General features: G+C 39.1%; 1 protein-coding gene across 3 annotated transcripts; it reads right to left on the reverse strand.

The window, feature by feature from the left end:
• Positions 1-937: 937 nt before the first annotated feature.
• LOC124867224 (monoacylglycerol lipase ABHD2) lies at positions 938-20,554 on the reverse strand. 3 transcript variants are annotated; one of them, XM_047363558.1, is made up of 14 exons: positions 20,346-20,554; positions 19,879-20,014; positions 19,516-19,555; positions 18,381-18,473; positions 16,416-16,450; positions 16,015-16,230; positions 12,629-12,804; positions 11,092-11,259; positions 10,504-10,687; positions 9,209-9,301; positions 8,620-8,721; positions 8,453-8,522; positions 8,279-8,363; positions 938-4,465 (listed from the first exon to the last, which is right to left on the reverse strand). In XM_047363558.1, the coding sequence occupies exons 6-14, from the start codon at positions 16,221-16,223 to the stop codon at positions 4,257-4,259; spliced, it is 1,296 nt and encodes a 431-aa protein (XP_047219514.1). In that variant the 5' UTR covers positions 16,224-16,230; positions 16,416-16,450; positions 18,381-18,473; positions 19,516-19,555; positions 19,879-20,014; positions 20,346-20,554; the 3' UTR covers positions 938-4,256. The 3 variants fall into 3 exon arrangements, with proteins under 3 accessions (XP_047219514.1, XP_047219513.1, XP_047219512.1); XM_047363557.1 differs by lacking the exon at positions 19,516-19,555; XM_047363556.1 differs by lacking the exons at positions 19,516-19,555; positions 19,879-20,014.
• Between the last annotated feature and the right edge of the window lie 667 nt (positions 20,555-21,221).

Below are 21,221 nucleotides of genomic sequence, written 5' to 3' on the forward strand. Positions count from 1 at the left end.
TTAGTCATCAAAAACTTCAGGTTAATTCTGGCTGAATATTTATGCACTCAGAGTTGGTAGCGAGTATTTCAATTGGTGAATTTCATGCATAGACATAGCTTTTAAGTATATTTCTAAAATGTTCAATGCGCTTAAGGTTCGGGTCACTCCAGGGGATGCTTTTACCCCCTCAATACCCATTTTGATGTGTTTTGGATCACTGATCTGTTGTGATGACCACAAAGTGTCCAAGGTTCAACAACTGTTATTTTGAGGTAAGTTGGAGATGCTCCTGTTTCATATTTCCAACCACTAGTACCGCTAACAGCAAAACAGACCCTGAGCATTATGGTGCCGACACCATGCTGAATAGTTAGTTTCTAGTGTTCTTAGGTTTGAAAGCTTCACCTTGCAGCAATATAGCCCAATGTTTTCTCCTCTGTCCTTAAAACTTTATACTAAATGGCATTTGGATTGTTCATGTGGTCAATTGCAAATTTCAGTTGAGGCTGAAGGTGTGAATATTGCAGCAGTCAGCACTGTACTACTGTTAAATTGGCTTTGCCCTAGCCAGTTTCCCTGAGGGTGATGGTTAAAACAGAGACACAAGTAGGTGGTCCAACAGATAAATGATCCAAAACGCACAGTGGGTTTGTAATGGATACAGGCTAAAACTAAGCTTCTGCCACGTTCGCAAGAATAAAGTATTTTTGGGGTAAGAGAAAGTTTCATGCAAAGCCTGTAGGTTTCACCAATTAAAAACTTACCAATTCTTTTAAGGCATTGTTGCTGTCCTGTTTGTCATGTGTTCATGGATGGATGAATGAAGAAAAGAGAAACGCTTGCAACAGCTAACTCGGGGCAGTGCCATCGCCTGCTTAATATTAATCTAAGCATATTATATTCATTTTACTTAGCACAAGAATGTTTACAAAAAAAAAAAAATGGAGACGTTTTCTTCGTTTGAGAAAATAATTTATTTCAGAACACAACACCCATGTTTCCTCACACAATTACATCACACACACCAGTTTTTTTTTTTTTTTTTTTAGAAAAAACAAAACGTAGTACCCAGTGTTCAGTATTAGAGTACATCATGTTGTGTGACTGTGCAGGTCCCCTCAAGGTGTCAAACAAAAAAAACAAAAAAAAAGAACTAAATTAAAGCCGTATGATAACTGTACGCTCTTCCTTATGTGTTTTTAGGCTGAATGTCTACATTTTTTTTTTTCTAAAAGGGGAAAAAAAGTGTTTCTAGGAACACAACAAAGAGCAACCATCATCCCCATCATTCCAGCCCAGCATTCATGTTTCTAATATATATTTAAAGCAGCTGGAAAAAACGTATGTCTTCATTTTTAAGTAAATAAATATGAGGACAGAACCCTAAAGCATTGGTGGTAGAATCACATTTTTTTTTGTTGACATGAAAACAACTTTTAAGATTCCACAACCCAAAAGAAAATGATCTAAATGTGCATAACACGTTTGGTCTAACATATTTCCCCCCGTTATAAATCTCAACAGTTTTATAAAACATCTTCCCTGACTGGTTATTGCAGTGATTGGTTTATATTCCTGCTCCCTTAAAAGAAAAAGTCCAATATATCCAATTCACCTTTTTTGTTGTAAAGTTTTGGTTGCTGTTGATCAGATGTATTAAAATGACACAGTATTCTCTCATTTACACAACACTGTACTGCATTTGCACAAGCAAATAATAACAAAATAAAAGACAAAATACAAAACAATTAAAATGATACAAACAAAAAGATCTGAATAATACATCCAAGCTTGCAGTTTTGTGCAACGTTGGAGAGAGGCAGAAGTCTTAAAAGAAAACCAAACAGCTCTTAGTGCAGAAACTGATGTAGTGCTGGTGTCATCGAGGAACCTTCAGTGAGCCTGAAGAACCCCTAACCACGACTGTTTCGTAAGAAACGAGAGCTGTGGACGAGTGAAACCATGCAAGCAGACTGTGGGTGGATGAGCACACGATGCTATGAAAATTTGGGAGTTGTAGTTAAATCTCCCTGACAGCAGATGGCAACAGTGCCATCAGAGGCGAAGGACAAGGGCTGGGGCAGAGGAACCTTTAGAAAGAGTTGGTTTTTTTTAATTCTTTCTGATTCTGATGAAGTTCTCCTTCAATTTTCCCTCCCAGTAAATAAACAGAAGACATTTCAAAAAGCATATGGATGGTGTTCAGTGCTGGCAGAAGCCCTGTGTTGAAGGAGGGAAAGTTGGATCCAGTTCTCATTGTGGTGAGATTAATACCTGGAATTCATAGTATCTGCTCTGAATAGACTTCATGGAAATGTATAAAACTTACAAACAATCCTAAACCTTAACGATGGCCGATTTAAGTCAAGACTAGCAAAGCAATTTAACAAAAGCATACTAAGGCTACCATTTCTACTGTCAATAAAAACGTTAAAGGCTCAAGATATAAATATTTATATCATTACTTGTGTTATTCTAGCTGCTCAGTTAGTTTAAATTAGTACATAAAATGAAGTTTGGCATGGATAGTATTCTGATTCTTACAGCAGAAACACAAATACTACCACCCAGGTATTAGAACATAAACACTGGCTTGTACAGCCTAACAAAAGGCACTGTTGTCAGTCACTTCATCGTTTCAAACCACCCATGTGTCTCATCATCACAGTGTTCAGCAGCAACTTTTCAACCGCAGGTTTCTTGTCTGGGTGAAACCTTGACAGAAGCTTCCTAAGCCCTTGGAACATGGTTTGTGTTCACTTTTAACAGTGTCTGGATCTGACCGGTCCACTAGTCCCAGCATTACAGTTTGATTTTGACATCATGCTGCGGTGCTTCCAACACTTTAAACAGTCAGTCCTGTGAAAAAACATAAATAAGTACAATAAGCTCTTAAATACATTGGCTGAAAAAAAAAAATCCTCAGAACGGAAAGCTGTTTTTCTTCCGGACATGCAGCATCTTCCATCTAAATATACATACAGGACAATCACAGGTATTTGATAAACAATCCATTAAAATAAGTTTGGTTCAACTTTGGTATCTTCAGCCCTCCTACTCACCAAACCTCAGCTCATAGAAGAAAAATACCTTTTACTTATTTGATTTCCCCTTCAGTAGCACCACATCGCATCAGTTTATTGTATTGTTTTGTCTACACGGTTGTTGTGATGTTTGCACCAAATGTGCAGAGCTGAGCGTTAGCCTCTGTGGGGTGTTACGTGTTAATGGAGGCATAAATATGACTGCTTAGCTGAACCTGCAGCTGATCAAAGGTGAAAGAAAGTAAGAGGGCTCAAAGACAGCTTGGGGAACATTTGAGTCATATAACCTTTTGTTATCATCCTTGCTCCCTTTAACTATTCATATTTGTCAAAGGTTGGCTAAACCATTACTAATACTTGCACTTCCACTAATAAGTGAATGCAAAACATCATGGCATACGAGGTGTAAAGTGCACTAGATCAAAGAGGAATATGCATGAGGGAATGTGGGCATTATCTCATCTATGGTTAGTTCCTGGTCATGCCTGCTGACAAAATGCAAAAGTTGGATTTTCAACCAGAAGGATGTTATGAGCTGTAAATAATACAGAGCATCACTTCATTTTTGTACTGTACAACAAAGCAACAGTTCACCCAAAAAACAACAACAACCCAGGAAAGGAGAATTTGCTCAACACAAAGACCACACGTCCCATACTGCGTGACACAGACACACACAGATGTACTCTTTAACATCTCACAGTTAGACATATAAACAGACAAACTACAAATACAGCAGACTAGGCTCTATGGGCTTGGCGGTGATAAGCAGTGAGCTTCTCATGGGTGCAAGAAACAGGCACCAACAGCCGCGCTGACATTGCTTTCTGTGACTTCTCGTGTGCTTGTTTCTCACTGGTATAAAAATCATACTGGCATTTTTTTTTTTTACCCCCAAACTAAAGTCAGCTCAGCTTTATCCTACTTGATATTTGGTCTATGCATCCATTACGAGCATCACTGATGTCTGATGAAGACTGACAAAATGTTCCAGCTCTGAAGTGAAGGCAGTTAGTTTCCTTTTTTGTTGTTCACACCTTGTAAGGTGATGGTGGTTACAAATGGGTGTAAATGGCATGTGTGTGTTTTTTGGAAGTGGTGAGTAGCACCGGAGGAGAAGGCGGAGACAAGGAGCAGTTTAAAGTGTCTCCTCAGTGCCATGTTGGAACTGTGGTGCTGGAAAGTGTGAGATGTTTAAATGAAGAGAAGGAATGAGAAAGATACTGAGGTTTAGGCTTTCGCCTCTATGCAGGAGCTCCCCGTGAGGAGGCCACTTTGGCAGGGGGGTTTCTGTTTCTCCCACTGGCACATGGTGTTGGCGAAACCCACAATCACTTTGTCCATCCAGGTGAGGGGTTGAGGGAAGAGCACGTCACCCTCAAAGAAGCCCAGGTGGCCTCCGTGAAGCGTCAGAGCGAAGATCACGTTCGGCTTTTTTGCTGTGGGACGACATAGAACAAGGACGTTAGAGTTCTCTGTGCTTCATTACCATCATCAGGGATGAGTCTGATTCTGATCTGTTACTGAAGGTGAGGTCATGATCTCCCTAGTTCAGCATATAACAGATTGAATACAGATTATATTCCAGAACCACAACCAGATTTTTTTTTATCTTGGAGGCATTTTTGAAGTCAAATAGTTGAGACAGATTTGCCTTGACCATCAGGTCTCGCAGGCTGTCGAATTCAGCCGTTTGATTATTTGGTTTTCACAATACACCATTAAGTACATGGACACACCTCTACCGGTCCATTTTAAACAAAACAATAAGGTGACAGTGTTGTTTTCCAGGTTGGCTGTACAGACTTCTGTAGTAAGGTTTTTAAAATAATAGAGTTTATCGTCATCATTTGGCAGCCAATAAATCAATTTGAATAACTAAATGAATTCAAGTACAGAGAAAGGTTCAGTTATTCCACAACTTATATCATAATTTTGACAGCTTTTTCTTTTTAGCTGTGCTCAGGCTTGTAGCTCCCAAAATCAAGAAATGTAAAAAGGTGAAAAAAAAGGTCAAAAAGCTAGCGAAAGGCAGCTTAGAAATGTTGCTGAATATAGCTGAAGATGAAATTACCTCTGGAATGACTAACTCAGACATCAATGCATTACACAAAACACAAGAGTAGTGAAAATGAAGTCTCCGGCATTAATGTGAAGATCTATGCATTGATTCCCTCAGTGAGGATGAAGTCATGAAAACTGCTGTTTAAAAGCAGCAGCTACATCCAACAAACCGCCACCATACAAAGGGATTTAAAAGTGCTAAGTATGACCAATTGTTAATAAAACAGTATTGCAACAAGTAATGTAAACCTGATTTGCATTATTATTTGCTTATACTGAAACATATTTGAACTCAAACAGTAAATGCAAATGGTAGTTAAGAAAATGTCTTTATTTTATTAGTTCCTTTTTAATCTAATGAATCACAATGCTTAAAAGAATTAAAAAATAAATCATTAGTTGTTAATGGTTTTATTTTAGTTTGTTCTTTCAATTTATTTTGAAACAGATGTCTTAGAAACTGGATTATTGATCTGAAATTGTATCGTGATATTTATGGAAACCAGTCAATACAGAAAGAATTACTGTAATACTATTTTGTCCATTTCCCCCAGCTCTAGGGAGCATTCACAAAGAGGTTGCCATTTCTGCCCAAGTTCTGACCAGCCTTGTAGCTTTCATTCCCAAAAGCAACAAGAGTCCCATTTCTCTAAACCCTGTCTCCAGAGTAGCCTATATAATATTAAGGAGCCATGCAGTGGAACGTCTTGCTTTTCTCCACATTATCCGTCCATGTATTTATTACTTGTGTGGTTTTAACACCACTCCAGTAAAGTAGCCAGCAAAACGTTATTCCAAAGACACCATCTGTCCAGCCACTCAAACTCTGAAGTCTATATGCAGCTGGTTTTCTCACAGCAACATGTTCTTTGGCCCTAAAAAGCCACTTCAAGCTCATGCTACACAAGGAATGGATGGAAGAGAGGTTGATATACTCTGGCAGCATCTGTAGAAAAACATTCTCTTCTGCATTCTGTGTCTGGGACACAGAAAAAAGAAAACTATGCTGCTGCTAATACTTTTTGGACATAGAAAGGACTTTCTTACTTGATAAACTTTATGCTCAAAAACAACAGCTGTGGTTGAATTTATTGACTGGCTATCTACTTCCTTCTCAAACTATCTGCCCTTGCCGCGGCATAAACTCCGTTGCGTCATCTTCCCTTACGTTTGGGTTGTTCCTTCCCTTAAATTCAAGATTTTAATAAAAATAAAAACCTTTCCAGTAAACTGTTTTTTAAAAATATAAAAGGCAGATTGTGATTTATTTATGCCTTCTGGTTTCTCAATGTTTAGCTCTGTTGGCTGTAAAATATGATAATAGCGAAAGCGCTGACTTCTCAGATACAGGAAATTGTGTATTTGTCTTTTTCCAATAACCTTCAGTGTCTAAGACTGAAACCATCAGGTTAATTCCTACCATGTTCACATTTTGGGTGCTTTACGTAGAGAGCTCTTTAGATTTGCCCCAAGAGACCTGCCTCAGATGGTTGATTCTACTTTTCTACAGTCTATCAACACAGAGATAGTCTATTCATTCTTGTTTTCTAAATGTTAAGAAATAAATTAATATTTAAAGTATCCCTTCTCCACACTCTAAAAACAACCATTAATCTGCAGAGAGATGCAGCTGTGGACAACCAACCAGAATGTTCTCATGAAAAGGATAGGCCTGGTTTTCTTTCATTCTCTTGTTCTGATGTGGGTTAGTGGGATAGCCTGATGTGGATGAATAGTGATTAAGATCCCACGGGGCTTTCACCACTCTACATGACAGTTGCTGAGCGACTCGCAGGACAAACAGAGCACTCGCCCAGAGTGACAGGTGTGAACAACATCCTCTGGTAAAACAGCTCAGAGTTTAAAAAAAATAAAAGAAGACCAAAACATATAGGCACATCAATCCCAGCACAGCATTCAGATTTAAATATTATATGAGCAACCCTTGGAGACGGTGCATTCAGCACATGCCCAAAATATCAGTTGAACATGACAAATGAAGGTTGAATTCAGTAGGTATTCCTTAGCCAATTATAACCCTGTTTATTTCAGCATGCCCAAGCTGTTATCAAAGGTTTCTAATCCAAGCTGATACTGGCACCAACAGAGCAGGGGTATTTCTGTCCAACCTCTTCCTGGTAGCTCTGAGTCAGTTACTGGGCCACATCAATGGCCAAAGGGCAGAAAATCTACTTGTCTGAGGGTTTAAAGAGCAACTCATCTTGATGTGGCAGCACTTGTGCATGGGGAATTTTCCTTTTCTAAAATAACCAGACAGTCAGTAATGTTAAGTATTGCACAGGAGTTTGACTTGATGGAAAGTACAGCCATGTCAGTCTTTACTTTAAGGATAACAACATTACCCCAACTGTGTGCCCCACCCTGCCCTCCCAAGAAATGGGGAGCTGCAGAGATGTTTCTCTAAGAAGCTATTTAAGGATTCAACAGCAACCTTCAGCCAGACGGGACAAACCTGTTCTGTTAATTCAAAATGGTTTGACTGCAATATTTCAGGCTTTGTAGCTTCTGGGGTGTTTATCTCAAGACAGCTGCAATCTGTCCGTCTGGAGCTACCTAAAAAACCCAAGCACAGAACTACAATAGGTTCTCATTTCTACTTATAAATGGAAATAATTTGTCTGCAGATAATGAGTTATAATGATTTCAATTTTTAACATTGCCAGTGTAATTCAGAACAGATTATAAAAGATGTATTTACATTAATCAGTGCATCGTGTTCTGCAGCTTTAGGCCCAGACTAACATCAGAAACATTTAAAATACAGGTAAAACCAACAAAGTGTAAGCAGCCGTTATAACTACTCAATATCAGCTCTTCACACAGAAAAATGACACACATGGTGCCATGGTTTTGAGTACAAAATTTGGGTTTGAATTAGCAAATGGATGAATGGAGCTGGAGTTGAAATACCCACAAATAAATATTAATGTTTACAAGTAAATGGCCTGAACTTGTACAGCGCTTCAATCAGTCATACACCCATTCACACAATGATAGTTGTAAGCTACATTGCAGCTACAGCTGCCCTGGGACAGAATCGGGCTGCCATACAATTGCCACCGAGCTCTCTGACCACCATCAGCAATGGCAAATACAAGGTCTGTGATCATTAGAATATTTTGCACACTTTACTATTGCTAAGGTGAGCATAGTTAGCTGGAAATTACCTGCTAAAGTGCGAGGGATGGCAAGCAGTGAGTCATGAACCAGAGGATCATCTGCAGAGTTTACCAGCAGTAGTGGCACATCCACCTGGAAATGAAAACACAAATTTCCATACATGAAACACACAAAAAAAAAGACAGAAGAGAAAAACATGAGATTCCTGGAGCGGTTCTTACATTGTGGATATAATGTACACAGCTCTCCTTCTCATAGTACTCTTTGAGGGAGCTGTGGCCGTGGAGTTTTCTGTTGAAACATGAGAAGAAACGAGCATTAAAAGACATCAATCAGCATCACAGCTTTCTTGTACTGGAAACAAGCAATCCTGAACTGTTTTACATACCTCATGATGTTGTCGTCAATCTGCATGAGGGATGTTGCAATGTACAGTCGACTGAGGTCTGCATCGACCTTTTTCAGTAAGCCATCTCCAAACAGACTGTGCCTGTTGTATACAGGTGAAAAGAAATTTAATTTCCACTCAGGCTAAAATGTTTCAGTTTTAGGCAGCAACACTTCACCTGTCAGTGAACTTGACATGGAGAAGAAATTAAGGACCTTACAAGAAAGGCAACAGAGGTCCACGTGGATGATATTTCTTCTAATATAAAGTTACGTTTTAGTCTATTATGAGCCATCAATTATTTAATTTATTCTTATATCATAGAGCAAGCAAAATGACCAGCACTTTGAGTGCCTTGTTGCTGAAAAGCGTTATATAAATAAACTTGATCATCTCTGAATCTCTAACCCACACAGATCATATTCCACAAGGAACAGGCATTATAATGATATAGTTGTTTTTTGGGCATATTTACTTGATAAACTGTTGTTACAAAAACCAGAAATGTTAAACAGTTTGTGTTTGGCCTCAGTTACCAGCATAGAGCATCTCAGTAAAGAGAAAACTCATTATGGTGCAGCTGCCATACCTGTGTGAGAGGATGATCTTCTTCATGTTGTCTGCCATGAGAAAATTATAGAAGCGTCTGAACTGATCCCACTGAAGGAATGTTTCCTGAGCCCTAAGAGATAAAACATAAATATGCAGGACATTAGTTCTGGAGAGCCAGGCTATATTCTACAATATAAACTCAATGCTCAGGTTAATCCACAGGCAGAGAGGAGCAACAGCATCAAAATGCAACTCGGGAGCAGAGGCAGGCTGAAGCAAAAATACAATGAGAAATAATAATTTAAGATAAGACAAAAATATACTCTCTGTAACATCTTCTCTTTCTTTCTAAATTCAACTTTGGCCAGCACAATCAAAGTGTTCAAAACACCAAATACTACAAAAACCAGTCGATCTCTGAGCCCCTCTCTTTGACATACAAAATCTAAATGTTTAATGTGATTTGGTTATTTTTACAGGGTTTCAGACTAGTATTCACAAAACATAAAAAAACTTCCAAAGAAATACACATGTATTTACAAGTTTCCTCAAAGTACAGTTTTTTATGCCAATACCTCGAAATAAAAACTACAACCTTTTTTTTAAATAACCGTAACAATGTCTACGGAGTTTTCTTATGATAGCTAGCAAAGTACCTTATTACGTGAAGATAAATGGTCAAAGTATTATTTATATATATATACACACATATATGTGTATATATATATATATATATATATATATATATATATATATATATATACACACATATGTGTATATATATGTTTACTAGCTTATGTTTACAGCAAACACTAAATGGGGATCCAAGTCCCACTAGTGGTAATTGTGACACAGATTCAAAGCACGTATGCAAACTTGGAAAATACTAAAGGTAAATTTAATAATTTTCAAGACTGCGTAGGAAACCTGCTGCAACATGTACAACAAAATACTGATACCCTCAATCATTTGTACTTACAACACAGTATGATTTATGTTCACAGTGCACGCTTTGAAAAAAGGAACTATTTATACGGCCTGAGCTAACACAAAACTCATCCACACTGAAAGCAGCTAAAAGGGCAGAACTGCTCTGGTTCTGTGGCGTTTTATTTGTCTGCATAGTTGGCCACAAAAATCTCTTGTCAGAATAAAACAATGCATATGACAGATTAAACAGCGGAACACATGCCTTCACAAGTGATAACATTATGCAGACCTCAATGTTATTGCTGCCTTATCCTGAGCCCAGAAATGTGGAAGTGCTGGTGTTACAATAGAGCTTTGATGAAACAACTCATTTAATTAGTAGGAGAGAGGACTACAACCCACCTGAGAGCACTGTATCCCTGACAGACACTCACACAGCACAGCACCCGCTCCTGGTTCACTCTGTTCTCGCCCAGGAACTTGCAAACGATGTTCCCACCCAGGCTGAAGCCCACAACGACCAGCTGGGTCTGAAGGTATGTCCTCTTAATGTAGCCAACCATTGCTGCAAACTCCCATGTGCACCCTGGAACAGAGAGACTATAGAGTTACTGATCAATAATTACAGCCACGCTTCGACAGGGAACCTCATTACGTCCTGCTCTGCTCCTCTGGCTCAAGGTGCCTTTAGTGCCAAACTTACTTTTCTATAGCCTCGCTGAACAAATCTCTCATTTCATTTCTCTTATTATTTTACATGCAGGAAACCACATTTTTTTTTTTTTCCAATTTTGGACGTTAGAAACAACTGCATAATAACCAAACTATGCTAGTGTTCTTCTGAATGTAATACCTGAGCCACTAAATGAGAAGCAGATCGAGCTAAAAGTGGTAAGGCTAGAAAGAAAATAATCCTTTTTCTCATTTTCAGCTGATTAATGACTCTCAGGTTCGTCAACAAGCAGAAAGTAAGAAGCTCTTCGTTCTCACCGTAAGTGAACATGCGTGGAGATGTGAGCTCGATGTTGGGAAGAGCACCCAGGTGGTTCAGCACAGCACACCTGTATCCGTCCTTCTGGGCGTAATCCACAAAGGTCCGGATGTAATGCTTCTCGCTGTGGTTCCCAATGCCAGGACATATCACCATGGTGATGTCGTCTGGTGAAGCGGGTAGATGGGTCGAAGAAAAACAGGTGCAAGTGAGAGAAAGAACCGATAAGAAGGAGAGTGGGCCGCTCTCCAGATAAAGGTCATACATGTAAATCAGCAAAGCAAAGCTCTGCAGCCCGTCCAAATGAAGGATTGGGTTTCTGGTTTGTAAAATTCAGCTTCGATTAAAAAAAAAGACTAAAACATTTAGACTAAAGGAAGAAGGAGAAACTTTTACAAGCGTCTAACAGTATCTGAGAAATAATCGGAGACCAAAATTGACATGGTAGGGTCAGGGTTCATGACCCCCTCAAAGAAAGGAATCCATCATTAACACGGTCCTCATGAATGTGTAACCCATTATGTCTGATTTAAAGACCAATAACACTCAAAGACCGGAAGAATCTAATTTGGATGTGTGGGTTCTGAAAAAATATGTTTACCTTGTCGTACAAAACATCACACGCCAAGATAGTTTTGCAGTTTTCTTCTTCTCAGATAGAGTATGTATGTTAATCACTATAAAATTATTTATAATAATATCTCCCAAACCAAAGCCTTGGTCCCAGTTTGGTTGACCCTCTATCTATGTGTGATTAAGGAGGAACTCTAAAAGGAACAACAAAATGGGGTAAACCTCAGGAAGATCAGTGCAGGAGCGCTCCCAAGTCCAGGATGCACAAACACTCAATAGGTGTGGCATGAACAAACTAGACAGAAGTAGCAGCTGTAAAAAGTTTTGTTTAAACAGGTATGACTACAGTTCATTAACATGAGGTAAGTATTTGAGCTTTCCTTGGCTTGTTGTTTTGTTCCACTATCAGATAAGCTTACAAATCAAGAAAAACTAGGTGATTACTTATATTTCATGTATATATACACATTTCTGGTGAAGGTGGGAAAACCCCAGGGCAGTGATATACTGAGTTCTGAGACCAGAGGTTTCTAAATAAAAAAAGAAAACAGTGAAAGCTGAGGGTTGACTCAAGTTAGAGCTGCTGCAGAATGACCTCAGGAGAGCTGGTCACGCTTTCCATCTGATCGGTGTTCAATAAGGAAGAGTGGTACAAACCTTCTGAGGATCATCTCTGATCTGCAGCTACAACTGTTTTGAATAATTGTTGCTAAGGGTGGATGAACTATTTATTACATCCAAAGGTTCACTTTATATCACCACCAACACTCTGGCTGTTAAAGGGGTGTGTTCTGCAATTAAATGCCAAGATCATGATTATGTTTTACACTATTAAATTAGGGAAAAATAATATTATATGTCCAACTAATGTAGAAAATCCAAAACAATTCAAGAGTTCACCTAATTTTTCTAGACAATTATCCATCAAGAGCCTAAAGATATTCTAGTTAACAAAATCATCACCTCCTGTTTGATGGTCCTTCAGGGGCTCAAAGAGGTCAAACGTTGCCGTGGCTCCATCCTGCATGGGCAGATACTTCCGGATTCCACTGGGGTGAGGTGAGCTCACCCGACCCAGTTTACCATACAGCGCCGTTTGAAGGTGACCGCTCTTACCCCACAGCAATGGCGGAACGTACCTGAAAAAACAGCACTGGACTATTTAATCTGAAACGGAAATATGAGCTTCCATTAATGTGCTCCAGAAGAAGACAAGAAGACTGTTGGTGGTGATCATGATGAACGGCACTGTTGGCTGACAATAGCCATGACCTTCAAAACACAAACAAAGTTGTTTTTCCTTTGTAGAGTCCTAAAGACGGCTGTGGAAACCAATGGTCCGTGTTTTACGTTGGTCCGTTGCTATGCTATCTTGTGCTTGACATGCATGCCTAAATACCACTGACACTTCTGAAGGTCTAACTGTACGAGTGAAACACTTACATAATATTTCTTTCAGTGTGTTTTATCATGAATCACCGTCTTATTTTAACTTCAAAAAGAAAACTATTACAAATTTTATGAAATCCTTAAAGCTTATTTTTTATAAGCTGCCAAATCTACAGTGTTGTCTTTTGCAGACATCACAATAAATTAGAACATAACTAAAAATGATTCTGATCTCAGTAACTCAATTAAAACGTGAAACTCATACAGTATCATTACACACTTGGTTTACTGATATACTTCAAATGCATATTTCTATAAGCTTTGTTGATTATGACTTAAAGCTAATGAAAAGTGAAAAATGATATGGGTTCCCGACTGTGGAAACTTCACACTGGATTTCAAGCCACTTGGATTTTGTACCTCTCCATTTGTCTCCTTAGTTTAGGTGCGATGCATCTATGGTTGCAAACATTACGTAAGCCCATGTCCTGGATACATCGATATGTGTCGGCTCATGAAGCACACCGACTCCGCTGGCAGTCCACACCTTTATGAATCTACCCCAACTTCATGAATAGGACTTGCTTCTTAGTTATTTAAAAAAGGTAAAAGCATTCATCTTTGGCACGTAGTTTTAAAACCTATTTATGGTCTCACAAGTTTTATTAATGACAAATTAATCTCCATTTGGAAAGAATGATTCGTTAACAGAGACCGAATTGCTTTGTGCTCATATAATCTGTCATCATATCATAAAATGTACACACTGGATACTCTGAGGAGTGCAGAGAGGAGTTACAGCACCACTGTGTATGCAAAGCAGCACTGCACTCTGGACCAAACGTGTTCAATATGTCCACCCAAGCTCAGGTACATTATGTAGCTGTACAGCGAGAAGGGTTTGGTAAGATCAGCAGTTACACAAGCTCTTTCACCTTGTGCTTGTTCGTCTCTGACTGCCACAATAACTGAGCTGAGAAATGATGTTGCATAAGAGCACCTTCAAAGACAGCACCACTCCCATCTGATGATAATGCAATTACTGCCACCATGCACGGCAACTCTAGTTAAAATTATTTTCACTTTCCAGAAGGTTCTGAGCTAGCCTACGGACAGACATCCCCGTTTGTCCAGACTGATTAGTAGAGATTATCTGTAGAATACATTCTGTGTTCCCATTCTGAAAATAAGTGTGAAAATAACACAGATATGAACCTACTTTCACCTAAGCTATTCAGATTAAACGTTATTTTGTTGTTCTGTTAAAAAGGACCATGGGAAAGACTGAGCCACCCAGCCTGTTTTGATGCTTGTTCCTTCTAGGACTGTACACATCACCTTCACATACAGCCAATGAGTCAGTGTCCTTCACAGCTATTAGGTGACAGTAAAAGGGAACAGAAATGTCAGTGTGATTTCAGGGGATGAACATTCGATGCTGGGCCGTAAAAGGCAAACATCCCTAATTTGGTAAAAAAATTTTAAAAAAGTCAAACAGAAACGACTTGTTCTTGGTAATGAAAACAGTGAGAAATGTTACCTTCAATGATATTAGAGCAAAACATTAGTGAAAAAGCCAACTGAAATATTGTTGTATACTGCGATGGTATTTTTTTTTTTTTACAATTTTCTGTGTTTTAATAACTCTTCTCTCATGTTTTCGTCATGATTTCACCAACATCTTCCATGGGTTTATGGATTTCAGCCACCCACATCTACAGTTTATCAGATACGGGCATCAATGGCAGTGAGAGTCTATCCAACCAGCAATATATATTATTTATTTGCATGGAGAGCCTTAATTAATGTCACTTGAAATATTATAGCCTACTTAATATTGCATTCAAGCAGCCTTTTGCGACCCTGCACACACTGATGTTACAATGGTGACTACATTGTGAAACTCTAATACATACGATTCCTCTAAAGCCCATTAATTCCATTAATTTAATTCAATTCTTGCTAAATTTGACAACACCTGCTGCTTTAATGTCAAAATTAAAGTGATCTGCACACATTTTTATCATCCACTTAATTTCAAAAATAGCATTTTTGACTGTGAACCATCAGTCAAATCAACTATTAAAAAGTCATCAGGATGAAACACAAGCAGTTAAAAATACTCCTTTCGGTTGTATGTCAGATATAACACCTTGCACAGATATTCTCAAACAGAGGCCAACAAAACAGTGTTATATTTACATCACCCCTTTGTTTCTCTCTGGGGAATCAATCTATTACTCAACAACAAAGTCAAGCATTATGAAATAGAAGCGTGAGTTTGTAACATTAACCAGAAAAACAGACTGCAGGATTTCAGCAGACTTGCCACAGGACCCAAGGTCCATGTGTTTCAAGCCGAATATGGCCATTCAGGAGGTAATGATATCACACTGAACGCAAGTGTAAACAACACTAATGCCTTATGACTCACTGACACCCCGGCAGAACGGCCAAGAGCTGAGTAACACCTGGTTAGATAAGCAGATATTCCTCTTATTGATGCGAAAGTTCTCACCCAGCTTTACGAGAGCAGAAAGATGAATACAGATGGAACACTTTAGGCAGGGACTCTTGCTTTGTTTAAATATTCTCAGTCTGAGCCAATGCAAGAAAAGCAGAAATATTTCCACCTACCACTGCTTTGCATCAGGTAGAAGTAGTTTGTCATGAATGTAAATCCCCTCCCAGTGCACTGAACTAGTCTTTATTTTCATAGTGCAAGCATCATAAACCCAGTCTACTATCAGGATAGTCCCCAAAAATACAGGCTAATGTTTAATTCATGCAGGAGCAACATCTCTGATACAGACAGGCAGCAAGCCCAGGAATGCTGACGGCAGTCGGGACCAGCACCACACAAAATGCTACCTACACCACAGCACCAAATGGCCAAAAAGCAGCACCGTTACCCTGGTAACGCCTACACATACTGACACAAAACGACAGAGGGAACTCACTCTTTGGTCAGCTGAGAGCAGGACTTGAGCAGGAAGCGGTTGAGTGCCGTGTCCTGGTAGGTGAGTTCTGGTGGTGCGGTGGGACTCTTCAGGTTCAAGCAGCGGACGATGATGTAGAGCACCGTGGCAACAGCCGCCAGCTTCACGCCGTCAAACATGGCCGGCATCTCAGGGGAGATGGTGTACAGGTCCGACTCGTGGGTGTGCATGATTATGCTGAAAAACAGTGGAGTACATGATGTTTCTGTTGTCGAGCAGAAATTCCAGCAAGAAAATAACTTGCATAGTCACTAAATAAAACCTGATGGGTTTCCTGAGGTCTGACGTTTCTGGTGAACCAGTTAAAGATAGGATTATGCAAAGAAATGAATCAAACGTGTGTTTATGAAACTCCGACTGACCTTGATATACACGTTCGTGCCCGTCAGGGAAAAATCTACAAAAAAACACAGTAAGAGTATCTCAGTAAGACCGGCCATGATTTGCTATTCAACTATAATTACATTAAGCTCCACCAACTGGATAACCAGTTACAAAGAAGACAGAGAAGCTGGCTCTGTTGGAAAAAAAAAGCATGCAGCAGAAAGACGGACAACTGACTAAAACACCAATGTTCTGAGTGTTTTACCTTAATACAGGTCCTTCTCAAAATATTAGCATATTGTGATAAAGTTCATTATTTTCCATAATGTCATGATGAAAATTTAACATTCATATATTTTAGATTCATTGCACACTAACTGAAATATTTCAGGTCTTTTATTGTCTTAATACGGATGATTTTGGCATACAGCTCATGAAAACCCAAAATTCCTATCTCACAAAATTAGCATATCATTAAAAGGGTCTCTAAACGAGCTATGAACCTAATCATCTGAATCAACGAGTTAACTCTAAACACCTGCAAAAGATTCCTGAGGCCTTTAAAACTCCCAGCCTGGTTCATCACTCAAAACCCCAATCATGGGTAAGACTGCCGACCTGACTGCTGTCCAGAAGGCCACTATTGACACCCTCAAACAAGAGGGTAAGACACAGAAAGAAATTTCTGAACAAATAGGCTGTTCCCAGAGTGCTGTATCAAGGCACCGCAGTGGGAAGTCTGTGGGAAGGAAAAAGTGTGGCAGAAAACGCTGCACAACGATAAGAGGTGACCGGACCCTGAGGAAGATTGTGGAGAAGGGCCGATTCCACTTTTGAACCAGAAACAGCAGCAGAAGCGCCTGACCTGGGCTACAGAGAAGCAGCACTGGACTGTTGCTCAGTGGTCCAAAGTACTTTTTTTGGATGAAAGCAAATTCTGCATGTCATTCGGAAATCAAGGTGCCAGAGTCTGGAGGAAGACTGGGGAGAAGGAAATGCCAAAATGCCAGAAGTCCAGTGTCAAGTACCCACAGTCAGTGATGGTCTGGGGTGCCGTGTCAGCTGCTGGTGTTGGTCCACTGTGTTTTATCAAGGGCGGGGTCAATGCAGCTAGCTATCAGGAGATTGTGGAGCACTTCATGCTTCCATCTGCTGAAAAGCTTTATGGAGATGAAGATTTCATTTTTCAGCACGACCTGGCACCTGCTCACAGTGCCAAAACCACTGGTAAATGGTTTACTGACCATGGTATCACTGTGCTCAATTGGCCTGCCAACTCTCCTGACCTGAACCCCATAGAGAATCTGTGGGATATTGTGAAGAGAACGTTGAGAGACTCAAGACCCAACACTCTGGATGAGCTAAAGGCCGCTATCGAAGCATCCTGGGCCTCCATAAGACCTCAGCAGTGCCACAGGCTGATTGCCTCCATGCCACGCAGTCATTTCTGCAAAAGGATTCCCGACCAAGTATTGAGTGAATAACTGTACATGATTATTTGAAGGTTGACGTTTTTTGTATTAAAAACACTTTTCTTTTATTGGTCGGATGAAATATGCTAATTTTGTGAGATAGGAATTTTGGGTTTTCATGAGCTGTATGCCAAAATCATCTGTATTAAGACAATAAAAGACCTGAAATATTTCAGTTAGTGTGCAATGAATCTAAAATATATGAATGTTAAATTTTCATCATGACATTATGGAAAATAATGAACTTTATCACAATATGCTAATATTTTGAGAAGGACCTGTATACGATCAAAGCATAAACAAAGTCACCTGAGCTGTTTATAGGAAAAAAACAACAGGAACTGCAAAGTGCACAGAAAAGCCACAGTACAGAAGGATGTTGCGATACATGACACAAATCAGAAACAGAATTAGGAACTTAAACCTGGCTTCCTCAGAAAGAGAATATAAATGGCTGCTGCTATCATTGCTGCCGATAGTAACTTAATAGCTAGAAATAAAATCCAATGCAGAAGAAAATGTTTTACTTACAGTTTAAGCTCAGACTCCCCTCCGATTAAACTCGACTCGGAAGTCAAATGTGAAGAGGTGACGTCTCTTCAACCCACAGTGATGCGGTCAAACCTGGGAAGAAAATAAATTAAGCATTAACTACAGTGCAAAAATACTAAAAATAATCCTTTTTTATTAAACATAACTTAACTAATCTAAAATAAAGCAAAGTTTCTTAATGTGATCATTTAGTTGAGAAAACTCCACCAGAGTTCAGAAATGTATTAGTTTAACCCATCACCAAAAACAAATCATGTCTGTTTCACACATGCATTTTTCAAACTAATTACTCGGGTGATATCAGCAGACATTTTATCTAGTTGCTATAAAGCTTCTGTAAGGCGAAATCCTGAAACATCAATGCTTTTCTGATGTTTACTGATGTTTGATCCATTTCACTGATGATGAAATGATCTTTAATCTGTGCATTTAGGAGAAGCAACATCAGTTTTAGCCCGTTACTTATCTGCAAAGCTTCACATAACCTCAGTCGGCCTTAGTCTCATAGAGGTAATGGGTTTACACAAGAATCACTTGCATGGAGTGCTCAGACCTAAACACTGGTGGTGCTAGAATTATCCACATTGATACAAAATTAGTTTCAGTAAATAACCCTGGAATCCCTCAAAACCTGCACTAAGAAACTGCATCACAGTTTTTAATAACTCACAAACATCCATATTCATTACCACTCTGACCTCTACACTGGATGTCTTTTAGATTTTTAGAAAATATTATGAATTACATGTTTTTACCTATAATGCCAACTGTACATACATGAATGTTTTTTTTATTTCAATTTTTGAAATAATGTTCGTTCCGAATGCATTGCAATTATATTTAATACAACTATGATGGGTCGGGGAACCCCCCCCAAAAAATAAAAAACAAAATCAGCCAGACATTAGATATGGCCAGTTCTCCCATGACAGTCTCTGACTGGTGATCAGCAGATAAAATACTGAACAAAGGGTGCATGTTTTATTTCAGAAGGGGATCTCAACTAAGAACTCCCCCCATTTTTGGTCGAAAAAGGCATTAACCGACTGCACTTTTTTATTATTAAATTGAATGCTTTGAAACAGAAATGAGAAATTTTGTGTTGGATTCAAACCTCTCTCTGCAGGACGTTTTTTCTCTTTAATGTTACAGTCCTGCCAAGCATAAGAACAAAGATCAGACCTCAGAGAACATCAGAAAGCCTGATTGGTGCATCTCCAGTAATGACTGTTTATGATACTAATCTATTATTTATACATTAATAAAAAAAACATATTGGAATCTCGGCTTATCATGTATTTGTTATCACTGATTCTATTCATATAATGTTATACATTATGTATTTATTATTATATTTCTATAAAATTATTGAAATATACATTCAAGAATAGGGCATTTGAATGGGTAAAGAGGAAGGGTAGCTCTTTTCTAGGTGATAACGGAGATAAACACAAATAAATTAATTTAAAAACAATACCAAGTGGTGTAGGCTGTCAAAGCTGAATAAGGCGTAAATAACGACACTTTGTGTCAGCTGCTCTTTGCCCAACTCTTCCTCTTTCTCACGACTCTCACAGGGCCCAGCAAGTTTCCCTTTAATCATCTAGACACACCTGCAGACAGACACGTAGATCGGGAATGTGTTAAAAAAAAAAAAAAAAAAAGGGCAGGCATCTTCAACCAACGCTCTCTGGGAAAAAAAAAATGGAAACGACCGTGTTAGCATCCCACCCACAACCACAACTCCAGGAGCAACTTCACGCCGTTACTAACCGCGGCCCAAGCTAGGCTACATCTCCCTACACCCTGGCCTTCACGTGCGAACTCTCAGGAAGTAACTAGCGGTTCATAACCCAACTATTATTATGCTTTGTAACTGGAGTTAAAAAAGGTATCATTTAATAACAGTCCACCCCGAGCAGAAGCAACCTCCGTTATGCTTACCTCCGCTGGGGGAGTATCAGGGAACCTCCTCGCTGATTATGGCGCCTGGCCGTCTTATGCGCTGATGGTGTCTCTGAAACGCAGCGGTGTGATGCGGACCATGCCTCTGCTGAAAGAAACATAAAAGGTCCAAGAAAAACAGAGCTGGACACAGCAGCTGAGGTAGTGTTCGCCACAGCTCTGACAGCCCACTTCCTAGAACAATCTGCTCATTTGCATAGGAGAGATTTCATTGGTTCAGGCGTACAAGTGACGTGACACAGTGAATTTTACGACATTTAGAAGATATCTGGAGTTAATTTTGTCATCTTGTTTAAGCCTGACGAGCATTTATTTTATATAAAATGTCACTAGTAATTGCAAAGTATCTAAAGTTGCATTTGAAGTAATTTTTCGTTGTCTTTGATAAACGTGCAAAACAATTTGCAGCACGTGCCGGGAACGTGAGCTTTGAGGCGGTTACATAAGTCTTACATTAGTCTCGCCTAATTAGCAAGAAATAACATTTTGTCCTCAGTTGTTGTTGTAGATCTAACATTAAGAGCTAATCGATGATTGTCATTTGAGCAGATTTCACAGTTCCAGTAACACATTATGTGGCAACGTCAAATGTCTCTGGCTATTTTTTCACTCAGAGCAGTGTAATCATCTAAGGATTTATAGTACTGTTTCTATATAAATACATATTTATAAGATCTTAGAACATAATAATAATATTTGTTTTGGGAAATAATCAATTTCTTTACCATAAGTCAGTGTTGCAACTTAAACGCCACGTCCACATGATGGCGACAGAGGTCGACAAATGGTTTAACCTCTTTTGCTGAATGTACTTACACCCCTGGCAGAGATTTTAAAATTGTTTTTATTGAAACA

The sequence above is a fragment of the Girardinichthys multiradiatus genome, chromosome 4 (assembly GCF_021462225.1).
Source record: "Girardinichthys multiradiatus isolate DD_20200921_A chromosome 4, DD_fGirMul_XY1, whole genome shotgun sequence".
NCBI lineage: Eukaryota > Metazoa > Chordata > Actinopteri > Cyprinodontiformes > Goodeidae > Girardinichthys > Girardinichthys multiradiatus.